General features: G+C 52.8%; 1 protein-coding gene across 44 annotated transcripts in view; it reads left to right on the forward strand.

Moving 5' to 3' along the window:
* TNXB (tenascin XB) overlaps nucleotides 1-23,326 on the forward strand; it is a 91,579-nt gene that overhangs the window by 12,543 nt on the left and 55,710 nt on the right. For 42 of the 44 annotated variants that reach the window (XM_050920198.1, XM_050920223.1, XM_050920204.1 and 39 more), the window contains 3 exons: nucleotides 6,591-6,884; nucleotides 8,240-8,533; nucleotides 12,144-12,437. The exons of the other annotated variants lie outside the window; for them this stretch is intronic. In XM_050920198.1, coding sequence (XP_050776155.1) covers nucleotides 6,591-6,884; nucleotides 8,240-8,533; nucleotides 12,144-12,437 — 882 coding nt within the window. The remainder of the gene's footprint in view (nucleotides 1-6,590; nucleotides 6,885-8,239; nucleotides 8,534-12,143; nucleotides 12,438-23,326) is intronic. 44 annotated transcript variants of the gene reach the window in all.

The following is a 23,326-nucleotide window of genomic DNA, read 5'->3' on the forward strand; positions in this document are numbered from 1 at the left end:
ATATGGGGGTGGACAGATGGGCGGGTGGGTGGGTGGATGTGGATGCTTCGAGCCAGCAGTCTAATAAGAAAACCCGCACTTGCGAACTGAGTGAGCAGCGAGCAGAGGACATACAAACAGAGGGAGTTTGCCTGGGAATTGTGCGAGAGGAGGTACAGGGTGTGCCGTCTAAGGGCATCTGTGTTGTGAGCTGGTGGGGTGAATATCCGAGTGTCTATCTGCTGTGACCATTTGTTTGGTGCCCGTTGGAGGGACTGTTGGACTGTGTGGCAGGCTGATTGAAAAGTGGTAATTGGGCGTGCTTTGTTCCAGGGGCACCTGATTGGTTGAGTGGAGGGAGGCTTTGAGCCGGGCCAGCTGCTTCCAGCCAGCAGCCTTATAAAAAAGCAGCCAGTTGCGAACCAAGTGAGTGGTGAACAGAGGCAAACAGAGAGAGTTTGTCTGGAAGTTCGCTTGTGGGGAGTTCCCACAGAGTGTTTTTGCCTTTCAGGCTTCTGTGAGTGGTAAATGCAACGTCTGAAGGGGCTCTTAGAAGGAAGACAATATGGATAGTGAGCGATCAGCTATTGCGACCTGTCTGGGATGTGCCATGTTTATCTGTCTCCCAGAGGATAGAAGTGACTTCATCTGTGTGAAGTTCAGGCTGGTCTCCATATTGGAAGAGACGGTTAAAGGACTAGAGACCCAAGTATCAACCCTGCATTGCATCAGAGAACATGAAGACTATGGATGGAAGTCAGCGTTTGGTTCTGCAGGCACAGCGAGCTGAAGAATCTGAGAGGGCGGTGCAGAACAGGAAGAAAACTGGCAGCATGTGACCGCCAGACAAAGGAAGAGGAGAACCCATGTACCCCCAGTGCAGACAGAAATAAGAAACCATTTTCAGGCTATCTGCACAGGTACCACAGTGGAGAATGCTTTGGAAGAGTTATCTGAGGGAAGGGATCAGAGAGAGAGACCCCATCGGCTGGAAGGCATGGGATGCATTGTCCTAGGGACACCACTCCCAAGAGAAGGAGACGGATGGTGGTGGTCGGGGACTCCCTCCTAAGGGGGACAGTCATCCACCTGCCGACCAGACCGGGAGATTCGGGACGTGTGCTGCTTGCCTGGAGCTAAAAGCCAGGATGTGACAGAGTGTCTGCTGAGACTGATCAAACCCTCGGACCGCTACCCCCTGCTGCTTCTCCACATGGGCACCAACGATATTGCCAAGAATGATCTCGAGCAGGTCACTGCAGACTACGTGGCTCTGGGAAGAAGGATAAAGGAGTTTGAGGCGTAAGTTGTGTTCTCATCCATCCTCCCTGTTGAAGGAAAAGGCCCAGGTAGGGACCATCGAATTGTGGAGGTGAATGCCTGGTTATGCAGGTGGTGTCGGAGAGAAGGCTTTGGATTCCTCGACCATGGGATATTGTTCCAGGAAGGAGGATTGCTAGGAAGAGATGGGCTCCACCTAACGAAGAGAGGGAAGAGCATCTTCGCAAGCGGGCTGGCTAACCTAGTGAGGAGGGCTTTAGGTTCACCCTAGGTTCACCAGGGGATGGAGACTTAAGCCCAGAGGCAAGTGGGAAAGTGGGATACCGGGAGGAAACACAAGGAGAAGGGTGCAGCAGGGGAGGTCTCCTGATTTATGCTGAGAAAGCAGGACAATAGGCTAGTTCAGTGCCTGTACATGAACACAAGAAACAAGCAGGGAGAACTGGAAGTCCTGGCACAGTCAAGGAACTATGATGTGATTGGAATAACAGAGACATGGTGGGATAACTCACATGACTGGAGCACTGTCATGGAGGGATATAAACTGTTCAGGAAAAACAGGCAGAGCAGGAAAGGTGGGGGGACTGCATTGTATGTAAGGGAGCGGTATGACTGCTCAGAGCTCCGGTATGAAACTGCAGAAAAACCTGAGAATCTCTGGGTTAAGTTTAGAGGCAAGAGCAACAAGGCTGACGTCATGGTGGTCATCTGCTATAGACCTCCAGACCAGGGGGATGAAGTATACGAGGCTTTCTTCAGACAATTAACTGAAGTTTCCAGATCACAGGTCCTGGTTCTCATGGGGGACTTCAATCCCCCTGACATGGGCTGGGAGAGCAATGCAGCGGTGCACAGACAATCCAGGAAGTTTTTGGAGAGCGCTGGGGACAACTTCCTGGTGCACGTGCTGGAGGAACCGACTAGGGGCCGTGCTCCTCTTGACCTGCTGCTCACAAAAGGGAAGGATTGGTAGGGGAAGTAGAAGTGGATGGGAACCTGGGAGGCAGTGACCATGAGATGGTTGAGTTCAGGATCCTGACACAAGGAAGAAAGGAGAGCAGCAGAATACGGACCCTGGACTTCAGAAAAGCAGACTGACTCCCTCAGGGAACTAATGGGCAGGATCCCCTGGGAGAATAACATGAGGGGGAAAGGAGTCCAGGAGAGCTGGCTGCATTTTAAAGGAGCCTTATTGAGGGCACAGGAACAAACCATCCCGATGTGCAGAAAGAATAGCAAATATGGCAGGCGACCAGCTTGGCTTAACCGTGAAATCTTCAGTGAGCTTAAACACAAAAAGGAAGCTTACAAGAAGTGGAAACTTGGACAGATGGCTAGGGAGGAGTGTAAAGATATTGCTAGAGCATGCCGGGGTGTAATCAGGAAGGCCAAAGCACAATTGGAGTTGCAGCTAGCAAGAGATGTTAAGAGTAACAAGAAGGGTTTCTTCAGCTGTGTTAGCAACAAGAAGAAAGTCAAGGAAAGTGTGGGCCCCTTAATGAATGGGGGAGGCAACCTAGTGACAGCTGATGTGGAAAAAGCTGAAGTACTCAAGGCTCTTTTGCCTCGGTCTTCACAGACAAGGTCAGCTCCCAGCCTGCTGCACAGGGCAGCACAGTATGGGGAGGAGGTGACCAGCCCTCAGAAGAGCTGGTGCACAAGTCCATTCGAGCTGGATCCAATGCATCCAAGGTGCTGAGGGAATTGGCTGATATAATTGTAGACCCATTATCGTCGAAAACTCCTGGCGGACGGGGGGTGGGGTGGGTCCCAGACAACTGGAAAAAGGTAAATCTAGTGCCCAGCTTTTAAAAAGGAGAATCCAGGGAAGTACAGACTGGTGAGCCTCACCTCAGTCCCTGGGAAAAACCATGGAGCAGGTCCTCAAAGAATCCATTTTGAAGCACTTGGAGGAGAGGAGGGTGATCAGGAACAGTCAGCATAGATTCACCAAGGGCAAGTCATGCCTGACTAACCTGATTGCATCTATGAGGAGATAACTGGGTCGGTGGATGTGGGGAAAGTGGTGGATGTGATAGATCTTGACTAGAAAAACTTTTGATACAGTTGTAACGAAGCTGCCTCTGGTGGGACACTACTGAGAGTATCAATTCAGGACAAATTGCTCAGAGCAGAGCAGTCACAGCCCGAGGCTGACCAGCCAAACAGAGAAAACTTGGTCTCACCCCACTGGCTAACCAGAAGTCACACAAGCAATTCCCTCAGACACTCCAGTTCCCTTGAATCACCACCAGCACCGCTCCTTATGGGGACAAATGGTTATGAAAACCAACACCCCAGTAAAAGAAAAAGGTTCTTCTGATCCCAAAGGACCAGGCCCCAGACCAGGTCAATATACCAGTCAGATCTTACCCACAAATCACGCTGTTGCCAGTCCTTTAGAATCTAAAATCTAAAGGTTTGTTAATAAAAAGAAAGAAATAGAGACGAGAGCTAGAATTGGTTAAATGGAATTAACAGTGATGGCAAAGTTCTTAGTTCAGGCTTGTAGCAGTGATGGAGTAAACTGCAGGTTCAAATCAAGTCTCTGGAGAACATCCCCCGCTGGGATGGGTCATTCAGTCCTTTGTTCAGAGCTTCAGTTTGTAGCAAAGTCCCTCCAGAGGTACGAAGCAGGATTGAAGACAGATGCAGATGATGCATCTGCCTTTTATAGTCCCTTTGCCATGTGCCTTGTGCTTCCTTTGTCTCCAACACAAGCTGCCCAGCACATGGCCTGGAAGCCTCAGAGTTCGGTCCATGGGCCTGGCCCTACCTTGCTGAGTCACCAGATGTATCTGCTTCTCTCAATGGGTCAGTTGTAGCTGATGGTCCTTAACGGGCTCTCAGGCAGGCCAGGCAGAGCTGATGCGACGTTGTCTGGGGTGTCCCCCAGAAGCAGAGCACAAGTGTGAAATACAGACAGGACAGAGCCAATACTTGTAACTTGAAATACAACAAAGGTACCTGCACCCAGAGCGCATCATCGTAACCAGCCAACCAGAACCTCCTCAGAGACACCTCACTTGACCCTCTTCGTACAAGATTTGGTGCCATTACAGGACCTTGGTTGCAACAATGATCTATACGGTCCCAGTTCGTGTAAATAACATCACAGTGGTCTCCCACAGTATCTTGCCGGCGAGTTAAAGAAGTCTGGGCTGGATGATTGGACTATAAGGTGGATGGAAAGCTGGCTAGATCATCGGGCTCAGCGACTAGAGATCAACTGCTCCATGTCTAGTTGGCAGCCGATTTCAAGCGAAGTGACCCCAAGGGTCGGTCCTGGGGCCGGTTTTGTTCAATATCTTCATTAATGATCTGGAGGATGGCGTGGACTGCACTCTCAGCAAGTTTGCAGATGACACTAAGCTGGGAGGAGTGGTAGATACGCTGGAGGATAGAGAGAGGATACAGAGGGACCTAGACAAATTAGAGGATTGGGCCAAAATAAATCTGATGAGGTTCAACAAGGACAGTGCAGAGTCCTGCACTTAGGACAGAAGAATCCCATGCACTGCTACAGGCTGGGGGCCGACTGGCTAAGTGGCTGTTCTGCAGAAAAGGACCTAGGGGTTACAGTGGATGAGAAGCTGGATATGAGTCAACAGTGTGACCTTGTTGCCAAGAAGGCTAACAACATTTTGGGCCGTATAAGTAGGAGCATTGCCAGCAGATCGAGGGATGTGATCATTCCCCTCTATTCGGCATTGGTAAGGCCACATCTGGAGTACTGTGTCCAGTTTTGGGCCCCCCAGCACAGAAAGGATGTGGAAAAATTAGAAAGAGTCCAGCGAAGGACAACGAAAATGATTAGGGGGCTGGAGCCCATGACTTCTGAGGAGAGGCTGAGGGAACTGGGATTGTTTAGTCTGCAGAAGAGAAGAACGAGGGGGGATTTGATCGCTGCTTTCAGCTACCTGAAAGGGGGTTCCAAAGAGGATGGATTTAGACTGTTCTCAGTGGTGGCAGATGACAGAACAAGGAGCAATGGTCTCAAGTGGCTGTGGGGAAGGTCTAGGTTGGATATTAGGAAAAACTTTTTCACTAGGAGGGTTGTGAAGCACTGGAATGGGTTCCCTAGGGCGAGGGTGGAATCTCCTTCCTTAGAGGTTTTTAAGGTCCGGCTTGACAAAGCCCTGGCTGGGATGATTTAGTTGGGGTTGGTCCTGCTTTGAGCAGCGGGTTGGACTAAATGACCTCCTGAGGTCTCTTCCAACCCTAATCTATAATTCTATGAATGAATGGAAAGGAGGGTTGCCAGATGCGTATGGAGATGGACAGAAGGACAGACGGGTGAGTGTGTATGGTGATGCATGGATGGATGGATGGATGGATGGACGAACAGACGGAAAGGTGGGTGAATGTGTTTGAGGGTGGATGGATTGACAGAAGTGTGAGTGGATATGTTTGGGGATGGATGGATGGATGGATGGACACACAGACGATAGGGTGGTTGGATGGGTGTTTTGGGGGATTCATGGGTACATATATATTTTTGACTTGGTGGCAAGGTTGCATTATCAGCAACAAGGATAGAGGGATGGTATGCTGATGGAGGGATGAGGGTGTAGGGGATGGAGGGATGGTATCTGATGGATGGATGAGGGTGTAGGGGATGGATGGATGAGGGTGTAGGGGATGGAGGGATGGTATGCTGATGGATGGATGAGGATGTATGGGGATGGAGGGATGAGGGTGTAGGGGATGGAGGGATGGTATCTGATGGAGGGATGAGGGTGTAGGGGATGGAGGGATGGTATCTGATGGATGGATGAGGATGTATGGGGATGGATGGATAAGGGTGTAGGGGATGGAGGGATGGTATGCTGATGGAGGGATGAGGGTGTAGAGGATGAAGGGATGGTATCTGATGGATGGATGAGGTTGTAGGGGATGGAGGGATGGACAGAGGAGTTTCTGGGGCTGAATGGGTGTCAATGGAGCTCTTTCCATCATGTTGGTGGCTTTGGTTCACTCCTTCTCTTTCTGTCTTGTTTCTTCTTCCTTCCCTTTCTCTCTTCCGTCTCAGCTCAGCTCTCACTAAAGTTTGTGCCAGTTGCTCTGGGCCAACCCCTCTGTGGAGGTGGAGTGGCTGTGGGGAGCCCAGGTGGGAATGTGGGATTCTCTTTGTAGACATGCACCATCCATCTGTCTGTCCCCAGCTCTCCTTCCCAGCAGCAGGATCTGGCTGTGTCCTGGGACAAGTCCTTGGGGCTCTCTGCCCCCTCCCCTGCTAATCCTCCCTGCAAATTTCCTCTGGCTAGAAATAACCCAGCTCCCCAAGATCCCAGTGAGTCGCCCCCTTCAACCCCCTCTCTCTGTTCCAGCTGCAGCGCCACCGAAGGAGGTACCCACCACCCAGCCCAGCCTGGGGGAGCTCTCGGCCTCCGACGTAACCCACGACTCCATCCTGCTCTCCTGGACCGTCCAGGCTGGGGACTTCGACTCCTTCCTCCTCCAGTACAAGGACGCGGAGGGCAAACCCCAGGCGCTGCCCATGGACTGGGGATCCCGCACAGTGACCGTAACCAATCTGGCACCGTCCCGCCGATACAAGTTCAACCTCTACGGCATCTCCGGCCGCAAGCGCCTCGGTCCCATCTCCACCGATGCCATTACAGGTCAGCGGCTGCTCCTGGGGAGCCAGCTTCTTCCCCTCCCACCCCCTTTGCTTTGCAGTGTCAGGGACGCCGTTCACTGGGCCAGGACCTTCCCAGGAAGATGCTTCCAAGCCTCCAGCCTCCACAAGCATATTGGCGGCCATTCAATAGACAGAGAGAGGAGTGCGGATGTGAATGGATGGGTGGGTGGCAGGCTGGATAGACAGAGAGCTGGATGGGTGTGTATAGGGCAGATTGAGTGAATGGATAAGAACATGGAACAGCTACAGCGGGTGAGACCAAGGGTTCATCTAGATCAATGTCCTGTCTGCTGACAGTGGCCAGCGCCAGATGCCCCAGAGGGAATGAAGAGAACAGGTAATAATCCAGTGATTCATCCCCTGTCACCCGTTCCCAGCTTCTGACAAACAGAGGCCAGGGACACCATCCCTGCCAATAGCCATTGATGGACCTGTCTGTCCTCCATGAACTGATAGATGTGTGTGGGGGTGGATGGATGAATTAATAGGTAGATGGATGCTGTCTATGGGGGTGGATAGAGATGGATGGGTGCATGGAGGGGATGGTAATGGATGGATAGATAGAGGAATGGATATATATGGGGATGGACAGATGGATAGGTGGGTGGGTGGATGTGTAGGAAGATGGATGGACAGGCAGACTGGTTAGGGGGGTGTATGGCAAGAGATGGATGGATGGATGGATGGACGGAAGGCTGGGTGGATGTCTATGGGGATGAACGAATGGATGGAAGGGTGAGTGAATGTGTTTGGGGTTGAATGAATGGACGTACAGACGGTAGAGTGGTTGGATGGGTGTTTTGGGGGATTCATGGGTACATGTATATTTGTAACTCTGTGGCCAGGTTGCATTATCCGCTACAAGGACAGGGTGGGTAAGGTGATAGATGCATGAATGGACGAACGGATAGATCGGTGTGTATGAGGATGGAGGAGAGCCTGGGGATAGATAGGTGTCATCCGTTGACATTGGTGGGTTTGGTTCACACCCTTTTCTTTCTGTCTCATTTCTTCTTCCTTCCCTCTGTCTCCTCCCATCTCACTCAGCCTTCACTGAGGTTTGTGCCGGTCACTCTTGGCTGAACCCTCCATGAAGGCGGGATGGCCACGGGGAACCTGGGAATGTGGGATCCTCCATCCGTTTGTCTGTACCAGCTCTCCTTCGCAGCAGCAGGATCCGGCTGTCTCCTGGGACAAGTCCTTGGGGCTCCCTGCACCCTCCCCTGCTAATCCTCCCTGCAAATCCCCTCTGGCTAGAAATAACCCAGCCCCGCAAGATCCCAGTGAGTCACCTCCACCCCGGCCTCCCCCTTCATCCCATTCTCTCTTTTCCAGTTGCAGTGCGGCGGGAGGAAGAAACCACCGCCAAGCCCAGCCTGGGGGAGCTCTCGGCCTCCGACGTAACCCATGACTCCATCCGGCTCTCCTGGACCGTCCAGGCCGGGGACTTCGACTCCTTCCTCCTCCAGTACAAGGATGCGGAGGGCAAACCGCAGGCGCTGCCCGTAGACGGAGAATCCCGCACGGTCACTGTCACCAACCTGGCCCCCTCCCACAGATACAACTTCAAATTCTATGGTGTCTCCGGCCGCAAGCGCCTTGGGCCTATCTCCACTAATGCAGTCACAGGTCAGCGGCTGCTCCCAGGGCCCGACCCCTTCCCCTCCCAACCCCCTTTGCTCTACAGTGTCAGGGACACCGTCCACTGGGCCAGGACCTTCCCAGGAAGACACTTCCAAACCTCCAGGCTCCACAAGCAGATTGGTGGACATTCAATGGGTCAAGGGAAGAATGTGGATGGGGATGGATGGATAGACAGACAGTTGTATTGTGCATGGGGCAGGTTGCGTGAATGGATAGATGTGTCTAGGAATGGATGGATGGATGAATTAATAGGATGTCTATGGGGATGGATAGAGATGTATGGATGGAGGGGATGGTAATGGATCCATAGAAAGAGGAATAGATATATATAGGGATGGTCAGATGATGGGGGGGCAGATGTGTAGGTGATGGATGGACAGATGGACTGGTGGGCAGGTGTGTATAGTGATTGATGGATGGACGGGTGGCTGGGGGGCTGTGTATGGGGATGGTCAGACTGATGAAGGGATGTTTATGGGGATGGATGGATGTACATACAAGTGGTAGAGTGCATGGATGTGTATGGTGATGGATGGATGGATGTACAGATGGTAAGGTGGGTGGATGTGTATGGGGATGGATGGATGGACATAGAGACAGTAAGGTGGATGGATGTTTATGGGGATGGATGGATGAATGGTCGAATAGACGGTAAGGTGGATGGATGGGGATGGGGATGGACAGAAGGGCAGACTGGTGGATGGATGTTTATGGGGTTGGATGGATGGACGTACAGATGGTAAGGTGGGTGGATGTGTAGGGGAATGGATGGATGGACGTACAGAGGGCAAGGTGGATGGATGTGTATGGGGATGGATGGATAGATGGATGGATGTACAGACGGTAAGGTGGATGGATGTGTATGGGGATGGATGGGTGGATAGACGGTAAGGTGGATGGATATGTATGGGGAAGGATGGATGGACGTACAGATGGTAAGGTGGATGGAGGTGTATGGGGATGGACAGACTGGTGGATGGATGTGTATGGAGATGGATGGATGGACGTACAGACGGTAAGGTGGATGGGTGTGTATGGGGATGGATGGATGGATGGACGTACAGATGATAAAGTGGATGGATGGGGATGAGGATGGACAGAAGGGCAGACTGGTGGACGGACTGGTGGATGGATGGATGTACAGATGGTAAGGTGGGTGGATGTGTATGGGGATGGATGGATGGATGGACGTACAGACGGTAAGGTGGATGGTAGTGTATGGGGATGGATGGATGAATGTATAGACGGTAAAGTGGGTGGATGTATATTGTGATGGATGGATGGACGTACAGATGGTAAGGTGGATGAATGTGTATGGGGATGGATGGATGGATGGACGTACAGACGATATGGTGGATCATAGTGTATGGGGATGGATGGATGAATGTATAGACGGTAAGGTGGGTGGATGTATATGGGGATGGATGGATTGACGTACAGACGGTAAGGTGGATGGATGTGTATGGAGATGGATGGAAGGATGTACAGACAGTAAGGTGGATCGATGTGTATGGGGATGGATGGATGGATGGATGGACGTACAGATGGTAAGGTGGATGAATGTGTATGGGGATGGATGGATGGACATACAGATTGTAAGGTGAGCAAATGTGTATGGGGATGGATGGATGGACGTACAGATTGTAAGATGAGTGGATGTTTATGGGGATGGATGGATGGATTGACGTACAGATGGTAAGGTGGATGGATGTGTATGGGGATGGATGGATTGACGTACAGACGGTAAGGTGGGTGGATGTGTATGGGGATGGATGGATGGATGTACAGACGGTAAGGTGGGTGGATGTGTATGGGGATGGATGGATTGACGTACAGATGGTAAGGTGGGTGGATGTGTATGGGGATGGATGGATGGACGTACAGACGGTAAGGTGGATGGATGTATATGAGGACGAATGGATGGACGTACAGGTGGTAAGGTGGATGGATGTGTATGGGGATGGATGGATGGACGTACAGATGGTAAGGTGGATGGATATGTATGGGGATGGATGGATTGACGTACAGACGGTAAGGTGGGTGGATGTGTATGGGGATGGATGGATGGATGGACGTACAATGGTAAGGTGGATGGTAGTGTATGGGGATGGATGGATGAATGTATAGATGGTAAGGTGGATGGATGTATATGGGGATGGATGGATTGACCTACAGACGTTAAGGTGGATGGATGTGTATGGAAATGGATGGATGGATGTACAGACAGTAAGGTGGATGGATGTGTATGGGGATGGATGGATGGACGTACAGACGATATGGTGGATCATAGTGTATGGGGATGGATGGATGAATGTATAGACGGTAAGGTGAGTGGATGTGTATGGGGATGGATGGATGGACGTACAGATTGTAAGGTGAGTGGATGTGTATGGGGATGGATGGATGGATGTACAGACGGTAAGGTGGGTGGATGTGTATGGGGATGGATGGATGGACGTACAGATGGTAAGATGGATGGATGTGTATGGGGATGGATGGGTGGACGTATAGACGGTAAAGTGGGTGGATGTGTATAGGGATGGATGGATGGACATAGAGACGGTAAGGTGAATGGATGTGTATTGGGATGGATGGATGGATGTATAAACGGTAAGGAGGATGGATGTGTATGGGAATGGATGGATGGATGTACAGATGGTAAGGTGGGTGGATGTGTATGGGGATGGATGGATGGATGGACGTACGGATGGTAAGATGGATGGATGTGTATGGGGATGGATGGGTGGACGTATAGACGGTAAAGTGGATGGATGTGTATAGGGATGGATGGATGGACATAGAGACGGTAAGGTGGATGGATGTGTATGGGAATGGATGGATGGATGGACGTACAGATGGTAAGATGGGTGGATGTTTATGGGGATGGATGGATGGATGTACAGACGTTAAAGTGGATGGATGGGGATGGACAGAAGGGCAGACTGGTGGATGGACTGGTGGATGGATGGACGTACAGACAGGAGGGTGGGTGGATGGGAATAGACAGAAGGGCAGACTGGTGGATGGATGGACGTACGGACAGTAGGGTGGGTGGATGTGTGTGGGAATGGATCGGTGTTTAGGGGATTGATTTATAGATGTGTATGTGTAACTCTGTGGCTGGTGCGTGATAGATGCATGGATGAATGGAGGTATGGTGTAGCGATGGATGAATGGATGGAGGAGTGTCTGGGGGTGGATGGGTGTCAATGGAGATCTTTTCATTGATGTTGGTGGTTTTGGTTTCACCCCCTTCTCTTCTCTCTCGTTTGTTCTTCCTTCTCCCTCTCTCCTCCCGTCTCAGCTCAGCTCTGCCCGTGGTTTGTGCTGCTCACTCTGGGCTGAGCCCTTCATGGGGAGGGGTGGCCATGGGGAACCCAGGAATGTTGGTTCCTCTTTGCAGACATATCCCGTCCATCTGTCTGTCCTCAGCTTTCCTTTCCAGCAGCAGGATCCAGCTCCGTCCTGAGGCCAGTCGCTGGGGCTCTCTACCCCCTTCCCCCACTAATTCATCTGGATCCAATAATCTGCCCCCCCAAGGACCTGGGGAGCTGCTCCGGCTGGCCGTACCCTTCACCCCCTCTCTCTGTTCCAGCCACGGCACCGACAGAGGCGGTACCCACGGCCCAGCCCAGCCTGGGAGAGCTCTCGGCCTCCGACGTCACCCACGACTCCATCCTGCTCTCCTGGACCATCCAGGCCGGGGACTTTGACTCCTTCCTCCTGCAGTACAAGGACGCGGAGGGCAAACCCCAGGCGCTGCCCGTGGACGGGGGATCCCGCACAGTCACCGTAACCAATCTGGCCCCCTCCCGCAGATACAAGTTCAACCTCTACGGCATCTACGGCCGCAAGCGCCTCGGCCCCGTCTCCACCGACACCGTCACAGGTCAGCGGCTGCGCCTGGGTGTACCAGTCCTTCCCATCCCTCCCCCCTTTGCTTTGCAGTGTGGCAGGGATGCTGGCCACTAGGCTGGGACCTTCCTGAGATAACGCTTCCAGTCTCCCCTTCCATGACCTGTTTGTGGCCATTCGACAGATGGAGGGAGAGAGAGAAATTTGTGTGTTTACATGGCTGGACAGAGGGGGGTTGGTGGGTGGTTGGATGGTGTCACGGAGTTTGGGGGCGACAAGGCCCTGCACCCCTGGCTTCCTGAGGTCCACCATGACTCTCAGCCAGCCAGTAAAGCAGAAGGTTTTTTTAGACGCCAGGAAACCAGTCCAAGACAGGTTTTTCAGGTACAGACAACAGGACCCCCTCCATCAGGTCCATCTTGGATGGCCAGGGAGGCCAGAGCTCTGCTGGGAGGTCAGAGCCCCATCTGGGCTCCCCTCCATTTTCCCAGGCTGCTCCAAACTGAAACTTCCTCCAGCCGTCTCATTCTCCCTCCCCTCAGCTCCTCCTCCAGCCTTTGTCTAGTTTCCAGGGCAGAGGTGTCTCCTGGCCGCATCCCCCTCCTGGGTTCTCATGTTACATACTCAGGTATCCCCCCTCAAGGACAGCTGAATCGATGTGTCTTGGGCAGGTTAAGTGAATGGATAGCTGTGTATGGGGGTGGATGGGTGGATGGATGGATGGATAGAGGGTGTCTGTAGATGGGTGGATGGATGGCTGTGTGTTGAGATGGATGGAGGGATAGTTCTTTATGGGGATGGATGGATGGATATAGAGAAGGAGTGTGTGGATGGTTGGGTGGATGGATAGATGGATGGATGGCTCCGTGTTGAGACGGATGGAGGGATATCTCTTTATGGGGATGGATGGATGGGTGTAGAGAAGGAGTGTGCGGATGGCTGTGTGGATGGATGGATGGATTGATGGATGGCTGTGTGTTGAGATGGATGGAGGGATAGCTCTTTATGGGGATGGATGGATGGATGGATGTAGAGAAGGAGTGTGTGGATGGTTGGGTGGATGGATAGATGGATGGATGGCTCCGTGTTGAGACGGATGGAGGGATAGCTCTTTATGGGGATGGATGGATGGGTGTAGAGAAGTAGTGTGCGGATGGCTGTGTGGATGGATGGATGGATTGATGGATGGCTGTGTTTTGAGATGGATGAAGGCATAGCTCTTTATGGGGATGGATGGATGGATATAGAGAAGGAGTGTGTGGATGGATGGCTGTGTGTTGAGATGGATGAAGGGATATCTCTTTATGGGGATGAATGGATGGATGTAGAGATGGAGTGTGTGGTTGGATGGGTGGATGGATGGCTGTGTGTTGAGACGGATGGAGGGATAGCTCTTTATGGAGATGGATGGATGGATGTAGAGAAGGAGTGTGTGGATGGCTGGGTGGATGGATAGATGGATGGATGGCTCCGTGTTGAGACGGATGGAGGGATAGCTCTTTATGGGGATGGATGGATGTAGAGGAGTGTGTGGATGGTTGGGTGGATGGATAGATGGATGGATGGCTGTGTGTTGAGACGGATGGAGGGATAGCTCTTTATGGGGATGGATGGATGTAGAGGAGTGTGTGGATGGTTGGGTGGATGGATAGATGGATGGATGGCTCCGTGTTGAGACGGATGGAGGGATAGCTCTTTATGGGGATGGATGGATGGGTGTAGAGAAGTAGTGTGCGGATGGCTGTGTGGATGGATGGATGGATTGATGGATGGCTGTGTGTTGAGATGGATGAAGGCATAGCTCTTTATGGGGATGGATGGATGGATATAGAGAAGGAGTGTGTGGATGGATGGCTGTGTGTTGAGATGGATGAAGGGATATCTCTTTATGGGGATGAATGGATGGATGTAGAGATGGAGTGTGTGGTTGGATGGGTGGATGGATGGCTGTGTGTTGAGACGGATGGAGGGATAGCTCTTTATGGAGATGGATGGATGGATGTAGAGAAGGAGTGTGTGGATGGCTGGGTGGATGGATAGATGGATGGATGGCTCCGTGTTGAGACGGATGGAGGGATAGCTCTTTATGGGGATGGATGGATGTAGAGGAGTGTGTGGATGGCTGGGTGGATGGATAGATGGATGGATGGCTGTGTGTTGAGACGGATGGAGGGATAGCTCTTTATGGGGATGGATGGATGGATGTAGAGAAGGAGTGTGCGGATGGCTGTGTGGATGGATAGATGGATTGATGGATGGCTGCGTGTTGAGACGGATGGAGGGATAGCTCTTTATGGGGATGGATGGATGTAGAGGAGTGTGTGGATGGTTGGGTGGATGGATAGATGGATGGATGGCTGCGTGTTGAGACGGATGGAGGGATAGCTCTTTATGGGGATGGATGGATGGATGTAGAGGAGTGTGTGGATGGCTGGGTGGATGGATAGATGGATGGATGGCTCCGTGTTGAGACGGATGGAGGGATAGCTCTTTATGGGGATGGATGGATGGTTGTAGAGAAGGAGTGTGTGGATGGCTGTGTGGATGGATGGATGGATTGATGGATGGCTGTGTGTTGAGATGGATGAAGGCATAGCTCTTTATGGGGATGGATGGATGTAGAGGAGTGTGTGGATGGTTGGGTGGATGGATAGATGGATGGATGGCTCCGTGTTGAGATGGATGGAGGGATAGCTCTTTATGGGGATGGATGGATGTAGAGAAGGAGTGTGTGGATGGCTGGGTGGATGGATAGATGGATGGATGGCTCCGTGTTGAGACGGATGGAGGGATAGCTCTTTATGGGGATGGATGGATGGATGTAGAGAAGGAGTGTGCGGATGGCTGTGTGGATGGATAGATGGATTGATGGATGGCTGCGTGTTGAGACGGATGGAGGGATAGCTCTTTATGGGGATGGATGGATGTAGAGGAGTGTGTGGATGGTTGGGTGGATGGATAGATGGATGGATGGCTGCGTGTTGAGACGGATGGAGGGATAGCTCTTTATGGGGATGGATGGATGGATGTAGAGGAGTGTGTGGATGGCTGGGTGGATGGATAGATGGATGGATGGCTCCGTGTTGAGACGGATGGAGGGATAGCTCTTTATGGGGATGGATGGATGGGTGTAGAGAAGGAGTGTGTGGATGGCTGTGTGGATGGATGGATGGATTGATGGATGGCTGTGTGTTGAGATGGATGAAGGCATAGCTCTTTATGGGGATGGATGGATGTAGAGGAGTGTGTGGATGGTTGGGTGGATGGATAGATGGATGGATGGCTCCGTGTTGAGACGGATGGAGGGATAGCTCTTTATGGGGATGGATGGATGGGTGTAGAGAAGTAGTGTGCGGATGGCTGTGTGGATGGATGGATGGATTGATGGATGGCTGTGTGTTGAGATGGATGAAGGCATAGCTCTTTATGGGGATGGATGGATGGATATAGAGAAGGAGTGTGTGGATGGATGGCTGTGTGTTGAGATGGATGAAGGGATATCTCTTTATGGGGATGAATGGATGGATGTAGAGATGGAGTGTGTGGTTGGATGGGTGGATGGATGGCTGTGTGTTGAGACGGATGGAGGGATAGCTCTTTATGGAGATGGATGGATGGATGTGGAGAAGGAGTGTGTGGATGGCTGGGTGGATGGATAGATGGATGGATGGCTCCGTGTTGAGACGGATGGAGGGATAGCTCTTTATGGGGATGGATGGATGTAGAGGAGTGTGTGGATGGCTGGGTGGATGGATAGATGGATGGATGGCTCCGTGTTGAGACGGATGGAGGGATAGCTCTTTATGGGGATGGATGGATGTAGAGAAGGAGTGTGTGGATGGCTGGGTGGATGGATAGATGGATGGATGGCTGCGTGTTGAGACGGATGGAGGGATAGCTCTTTATGGGGATGGATGGATGGATGTAGAGAAGGAGTGTGCGGATGGCTGTGTGGATGGATAGATGGATTGATGGATGGCTGCGTGTTGAGACGGATGGAGGGATAGCTCTTTATGGGGATGGATGGATGTAGAGGAGTGTGTGGATGGTTGGGTGGATGGATAGATGGATGGATGGCTGCGTGTTGAGACGGATGGAGGGATAGCTCTTTATGGGGATGGATGGATGGATGTAGAGGAGTGTGTGGATGGTTGGGTGGATGGATAGATGGATTGATGGATGGCTGCGTGTTGAGACGGATGGAGGGATAGCTCTTTATGGGGATGGATGGATGTAGAGGAGTGTGTGGATGGTTGGGTGGATGGATAGATGGATGGATGGCTGCGTGTTGAGACGGATGGAGGGATAGCTCTTTATGGGGATGGATGGATGGATGTAGAGAAGGAGTGTGTGGATGGATGGATGGATTGATGGATGGCTGTGTGTTGAGATGGATGGAGGGATAGCTCTTTATGGGGATGGATGGATGGATGTAGAGAAGGAGTGTGTGGATGGTTAGGTGGATGGATAGATGGATGGATGGCTGTGTGTTGAGACGGATGGAGGGATAGCTCTTTATGGGGATGGATGGATGGATGTAGAGAAGTAGTGTGCGGATGGCTGTGTGGATGGATGGATAGATGGATGGATGGCTGTGTGTTGAGATGGATGAAGGCATAGCTCTTTATGGGGATGGATGGATGTAGAGGAGTGTGTGGATGGTCGGGTGGATGGATAGATGGATGGATGGCTCCGTGTTGAGATGGATGGAGGGATAGCTCTTTACGGGGATGGATGGAGGGATGTAGAGAAGTAGTGTGCGGATGGCTGTGTGGATGGATGGATAGATGGATGGATGGCTGTGTGTTGAGATGGATGAAGGCATAGCTCTTTATGGGGATGGATGGATGGGTGTAGAGAAGGAGTGTGCGGATGGCTGTGTGGATGGATGGATGGATTGATGGATGGCTGTGTGTTGAGACGGATGGAGGCATAGCTCTTTATGGGGATGGATGGATGGATGTAGAGAAGGAGTGTGTGGATGGATAGATGGATGGATGGCTATATGTTGAGACAGATGGAGGGATAGCTATGTATGGGGATGGAGGGAGAATGTGTAATCCTGTTAGTCTGTCATGGAGGTCACAGAACTCATGGATTCTGTGAGTTTCCGTGACCTCTGTGACTTCTGCAGTGGTCAGCAGCAGCAGTTTGGGTGTGTGGGAGGGGGCTAGGGGCAGGGGGATGCTCTCTTGGGATGGGGGGCTCCCCAGCTCCCACTGGCGTGGCCCTACAGCTGCTAGGCGGCGGAGGGTCCAGGGGGTTCCGCACACTCCCCGTGCTCACAGCCCCCCCCCCCGCAGCTCCCATTGGCTGTGGTTCCCGGTGAATGGGAGCCACACAGCTGGCACTGTGACAGGCGCAGTGCACAGAGCCCCATGGACCCTCTGCCACCTAGGAGCTGCAGGAACATCCGGAGACGGGAGCCTGTGAGCCCTGTCAACCCTCCCCCCAAAGCACCAGCAGGAGTCCCGGGCCATATGTCACTGCCCGCTCCCCCCCAGCACCAGCACCAGCACCGGACTGCCCTCCCCACAAAACCACCTGCAATCCTTGAGTTAGGGGTATATAGTAAAAGTCGTGGACAGGTCACAGACCGTGTATTTTTGTTTACCCGTCACTAAAATGTAGCCTTAACAATGGGTCATTTTGGCATGGATGGATTGGTAGATGCGTGGATGGCATTGTGTTATGGGGAGGGATTGGTAGGTGGGTGGATGGATGTGTGTTATGGGGTGTATGGGGATGGATTGGTAGATGGGTGGATGGATGTGTGGTACGGGGAGGGATTGGTAGGTGGGTGGATGGCTGTGTTTTTTGGGGTATATGGGGACATGTTGGTAAGTGAGTGGATGGCTGTGTGTTATGAGGTGTGTGGGGACGGATTGGTAGGTGGGTGGATGGATGTGTGTTTTGGGGTATATTGGGAGGGATTGGTAGATGGGTGAATGGCTGTGTGTTTTCGGGTGTATGGGAAAGGATTGGTAGGTGGGTGGATGGCTGTGTGTTTTGGGGTGTATGGGGAGGGATTGGTAGGCGGGTGGATGGCTGTGTGTTTTGGGGTGTATGGGGAGGGATTGGTAGATGGCTGGATGGCTGTGTGTTTTGGGGTGTATGGGGAGAGATTGGTAGATGGATGTATGGATGTGTGTTTTAGGGCGTATGGAGACGAATTGGTAGATGAGTGGATGGCCGAGTGTTATGGGGTGTATGGGGATTGGTAGATGGGTGGATGGCTGTATGTTATGGGGTGTATGGGGAAGGATTGGTAGGTGGGTTAATGGTTGTGCGTTTTTGGGGTGTATGGGGAGGGATTGATAGGTGGGTGGATGGCAATGTTATGAGGTGTATGGGGAGGGATTGGTAGATGAGCGGATGGCTGTGTGTTATGGGGTGTATGGGGAGGGATTGATAGGTGGGTGGATGGCTGTGTGTTTTGGGGTGTATGGGGAGGGATTGGTAGATGGGTGAATGGCTGTGTGTTTTGGGGTGTATGGGGACAGATTGGTAGGCGGGTGGATGGCTGTTTGTTTTGGGGTGTATGGGGAGGGATTGGTAGATGGGTGGATGGATGTGTGGTATGGGGAGGGATTGGTAGGTGAATGGAAGGCTGTGTGTTTTGGGGTGTATGGGGACAGATTGGTAGGTGGGTGGATGGCTGTGTGTTATGGGGTGTATTGGGAGGGATTGGTAGGTGGGTGGATGGCAGTGTGTTATGGGGTGTATGGGGAGGGATTGGTAGGTGGGTGGATGGTTGTGTGTTATGGGGTGTATGGGGAGGGATTGGTAGGTGGGTGAATGGCTGTGTGTTTTGGGGTGTATGGGGAGGGATTGGTAGGTGGGTGGATGGCTGTGTGTTTTGGGGTGTATGGGGAGGGATTGGTAGGTGGGTGGATGGTTGTGTGTTATGGGGTGTATGGGGAGGGATTGGTAGGTGGGTGGATGGCTGTGTGTTTTAGGGTGTATGAGGAGGGATTGGTAGGTGGGTGAATGGCTGTGTGTTTTGGGGTGTATGGGGAGGGATTGGTAGGTGGGTGAATGGCTGTGTGTTTTGGGGTGTATGGGGAGGGATTGGTAGGTGGGTGGATGGTTGTGTGTTATGGGGTGTATGGGGAGGGATTGGTAGGTGGGTGGATGGCTGTGTGTTTTAGGGTGTATGGGGAGGGATTGGTAGGTGGGTGAATGGCTGTGTGTTTTGGGGTGTATGGGGAGAGATTGGTAGGTGGGGGGATGGCTGTGTGTTTTAGGGTGTATGGGGAGGGATTGGTAGATGGGTGAATGGATGTGTGTTTTGGGGTGTATTGGGAGGGATTGGTAGGTGGGTGGATGGATGTGTTTTGGGATATATTGGGAAAGATTGGTGGGTGGGTAGATGGCTGTGTGTTTTGGGGTGTGCGGGGACAGATTGGTAGGTGGGTGGATGGCTGTGTGTTTTGGGGTGTATGGGGAGGGATTGGTAGATGGCTGGATGGCTATGTGTTTTAGGGTGTATTGGGAGGGATTGATAGATGGGTGAATGGCTGTGTGTTTTGGGGTGTATGGGAAAGGATTGGTAGGTGGGTGGATGGCTGTGTGTTTTAGGATGTATTGGGAGGGATTGGTAGATGGGTGAATGGATATGTGTTTTGGGGTGCATGGGGAGGGATTGGTAGGCGAGTGGATGGCTGTGTGCTTTGGGGTGTATGGGGAGGGATTGGTAGATGGATGGATGGATGTGTGTTTTAGGGCGTATGGAGACGGATTGGTAGATGAGTGGATGGCTGAGTGTTATGGAGTGTATGGGGATGGACTGGTAGATGGGTGGATGGCTGTATGTTATGCGGTGTATGGCGAGGGATTGGTAGGTGGGTGAATGGCTGTGTGTTTTTGGGGTGTATGGGGAGGGATTGATAGGTGGGTGGATGTTTGTGTGTTTTGGGGTGTATGGGGAGGGATTGGTGGGTGGGTAGATGGCTGTGTGTTTTGGGGTGTGCGGGGACAGATTGGTAGGTGGGTGGATGGCTGTGTGTTTTGGGGTGTATGGGGAGGGATTGGTAGATGGGTGAATGGATGTGTGTTTTGGGGTGTATGGGGAGGGATTGGTAGGCGGGTGGATGGCTGTTTGCTTTGGGGTGTATGGGGAGGGATTGGTAGATGGCTGGATGACTATGTGTGTTAGGGGATATTGGGAGGGATTGGTAGATGGGTGAATGGATGTGTGTTTTGGGGTATATTGGGAGGGATTGGTAGATGGGTGAATGGATGTGTGTTTTGGGGTATATTGGGACGGATTGGTAGATGGGTGAATGGATGTGTGTTTTGGGGTGTATGGGGAGGGATTGGTAGGTGGGTGGATGGCTGTGTGTTTTGGGGTGTATGGGGAGGGATTGGTAGGCGAGTGGATGGCTGTGTGTTTTGGGGTGTATGGGGAGGGATTGGTAGATGGCTGGATGGCTATGTGTTTTAGGGTGTATTGGGAGGGATTGGTAGATGGGTGAATGGATGTGTGTTTTGGGGTATTTTGGGAGGGATTGGTAGATGGGTGAATGGATGTGTGTTTTGGGGTGTATGGGGAGGGATTGGTAGATGGGTGGATGGCTGTGTGTTTTAGGGTGTATTGGGAGGGATTGGTAGATGGGTGAATGGATATGTGTTTTGGGGTGTATGGGAAAGGATTGGTAGGTGGGTGGATGGCTGTGTGTTTTAGGGCGTATGGGGACGGATTGGAAGATGAATGGATGGCTGAGTGTTATGAGGTTTATGGGGTGTCACGGAGTCCCCGGGTGATGCTCTGGAACTGCTCCCCACAAAGCCAGGCAGGACTTTGGGGAGCCTCCTCTCCCTTGGAGCAGACTGTCTTCAGGGCACGAAGGTCCCACGGCTTCACCTCCTGGGTCTCTCCTTGGAGCATTCAGCATCCTCTGCCCCTCTGTGCGCTTCCCACAGCAAGCCTGCCCCAGCGGGGTCCTGGGGGGGCCACAGGGCCCTGCACCCCCACTTTGCAGTCAGACGTGACTCTCAGCCAGCCAGTAACACAGAGGTTTATTCAATGACAGGAACAGGGTCTAAAACAGAGCTTGTAGATACAGCGAACCGGACCCCTCGGCCAGGTCCATTCTGGGGGGCAGTGAGCCAGACCTCCACGTCTGCCCTCAGCCAGCTCCAGACTAACCACCCCTCCCAGCCCCTCCTCTCTCCTCAGCCCCTTTCCTGGGCCAGGAGGTCACCTGAGCTCTTTGTCTCCAACACCTTCAGCTGGTACCTTTGCAGAGGAGGGGCCCAGGCCATCAGTTGCTAGGAGACAGAGTGTCAGGCATTTAGGTGCACTGGCCCTTTGCTCTGCCAGATACTTAAGAACTGCCATGGGGACACTGAGGCACCAACACAGTATTCAGAGAAAACATTAAGAACATTCCTAGTTCGTCACATCTCTCCCCTTCGAGACCAAACTGAGCGAGGTCACTCCAGCCAGTGACCTGGGGAAGTTCGAACCCACCAATGTTCCCATGGATGCCCCAGCATCTCTCTCATTCCTCTGTGTGAGTTACACCAGGACAGTCCAGTCTCACGCCCTCTCTTAGGTCGGGTGTGCTTGATGGCACTTGCAGGCCGCAGGTGGGAAGGTTTATGTGGCCCGAATCCTTTTGCCACCCCAATACCCCTGGGGTTCAAACTGGGACGGGGTCTTTTCCCAGCACCCTGGGCTGCGATTCGGGCTCTCTTGTTTAAGAGCCCCCATCTTGGCCTTGGCCAGCTCTGGGCTTGGGCAGCCGCTCCCCACTTTGTGGCCCAGACACAACACCTCTGCCATCCCCACCTTACACTTTCCAGCTTTTACCGTCAGTCCCACCTCCTTGAGGCAGCCCAGCCCCCTCTTCACCTGGGACACCTGTTCCTCCCAGGTCTGGCTAAAGATGCACATGTTATCAGTGTCTGCCCGGGCCAAGTTCTCCATCCCCCTCTGCTTGTCTAGAGTCTCCCCAGGCCTAGGCATGGGGTCGGCATCGGACACTGTGATGGCTTTAAGCTTCTGATAGCCCCCACAAAACCAGATCATCCTGTCTCCCTTGGTGATAAGCCCCACGGGTGAGGCCCATGGGCTGTAAAACGGCTGGATCCCATCTAAAGCCAGCATATCCCTGACCTCTCTCTCCAGGATCTGGGCTGCTTTCCCAGTGACTCTGAATGGGGAACACCTGATGGGGAGATTGTCTCCCACCTCAGGGAAGAGATCCCCCAGGGGGTCTTCCCCCTTCTCCTCCCAATCCTCCCCTTTCAGGTCCAGGGGTCCCCTCACTCTCCTCCCATCCAGCAGCTCGAACGGGAAGAACCCTGTGGATTCCTGGGGCACCACCAGCTGCCTCCCGATTCCCCCCAGTTCTACTTCCCCTTGGGGAGCCCACTCCCAGTACAGGGATCCCTCCTCCTGCAGGACTCTGTCCCTGCAGCCTTCCCCAAGGGGGTTTGCAGCGCTGTGGCCAGCAAGTTCCCTCAGCTTCTCCAAGGAGGGATCCCTCTGCAGCTCGGTCTGAGATTCAGCAGCTGGGGCAGGGAGTGGGACCTGCTCCCTCTCGCTGGCTGGGCCTGGGGTCACAGCCCCCCTGAGCCCTGTCCCTGGTAGCTCCCTCCCTGCTGTGTAATCACTTCCCAGCAGCACGTCTGGACCAGGCAAACCTGTTTGGCAGCTGACCTGCCCTGCCTGGGTGTCCCCCCACTCAGCTGGGGTCTCAGCTCCCCCCGTGCTCAGCACTGCCCTTGCTGTCCCAGTGGGGCCAGGCAGCGAGCTCTCTGCTCTGGTCACAGCATCAGAGCCAGCGTGAGCCCCCTCTCCGGTGTGCAGGGGGGCAGGGAGCATCTCTCCCTCCCACTCAGCCCCAGGGGCTGGTTATTGGTAGGCAGGTATCCTGAGCCCAGCAGCCCCTCCCCTCTGCCAGCCAGGTCATT

Source organism: Gopherus flavomarginatus, chromosome 12, assembly GCF_025201925.1.
Source record: "Gopherus flavomarginatus isolate rGopFla2 chromosome 12, rGopFla2.mat.asm, whole genome shotgun sequence".
NCBI lineage: Eukaryota > Metazoa > Chordata > Testudines > Testudinidae > Gopherus > Gopherus flavomarginatus.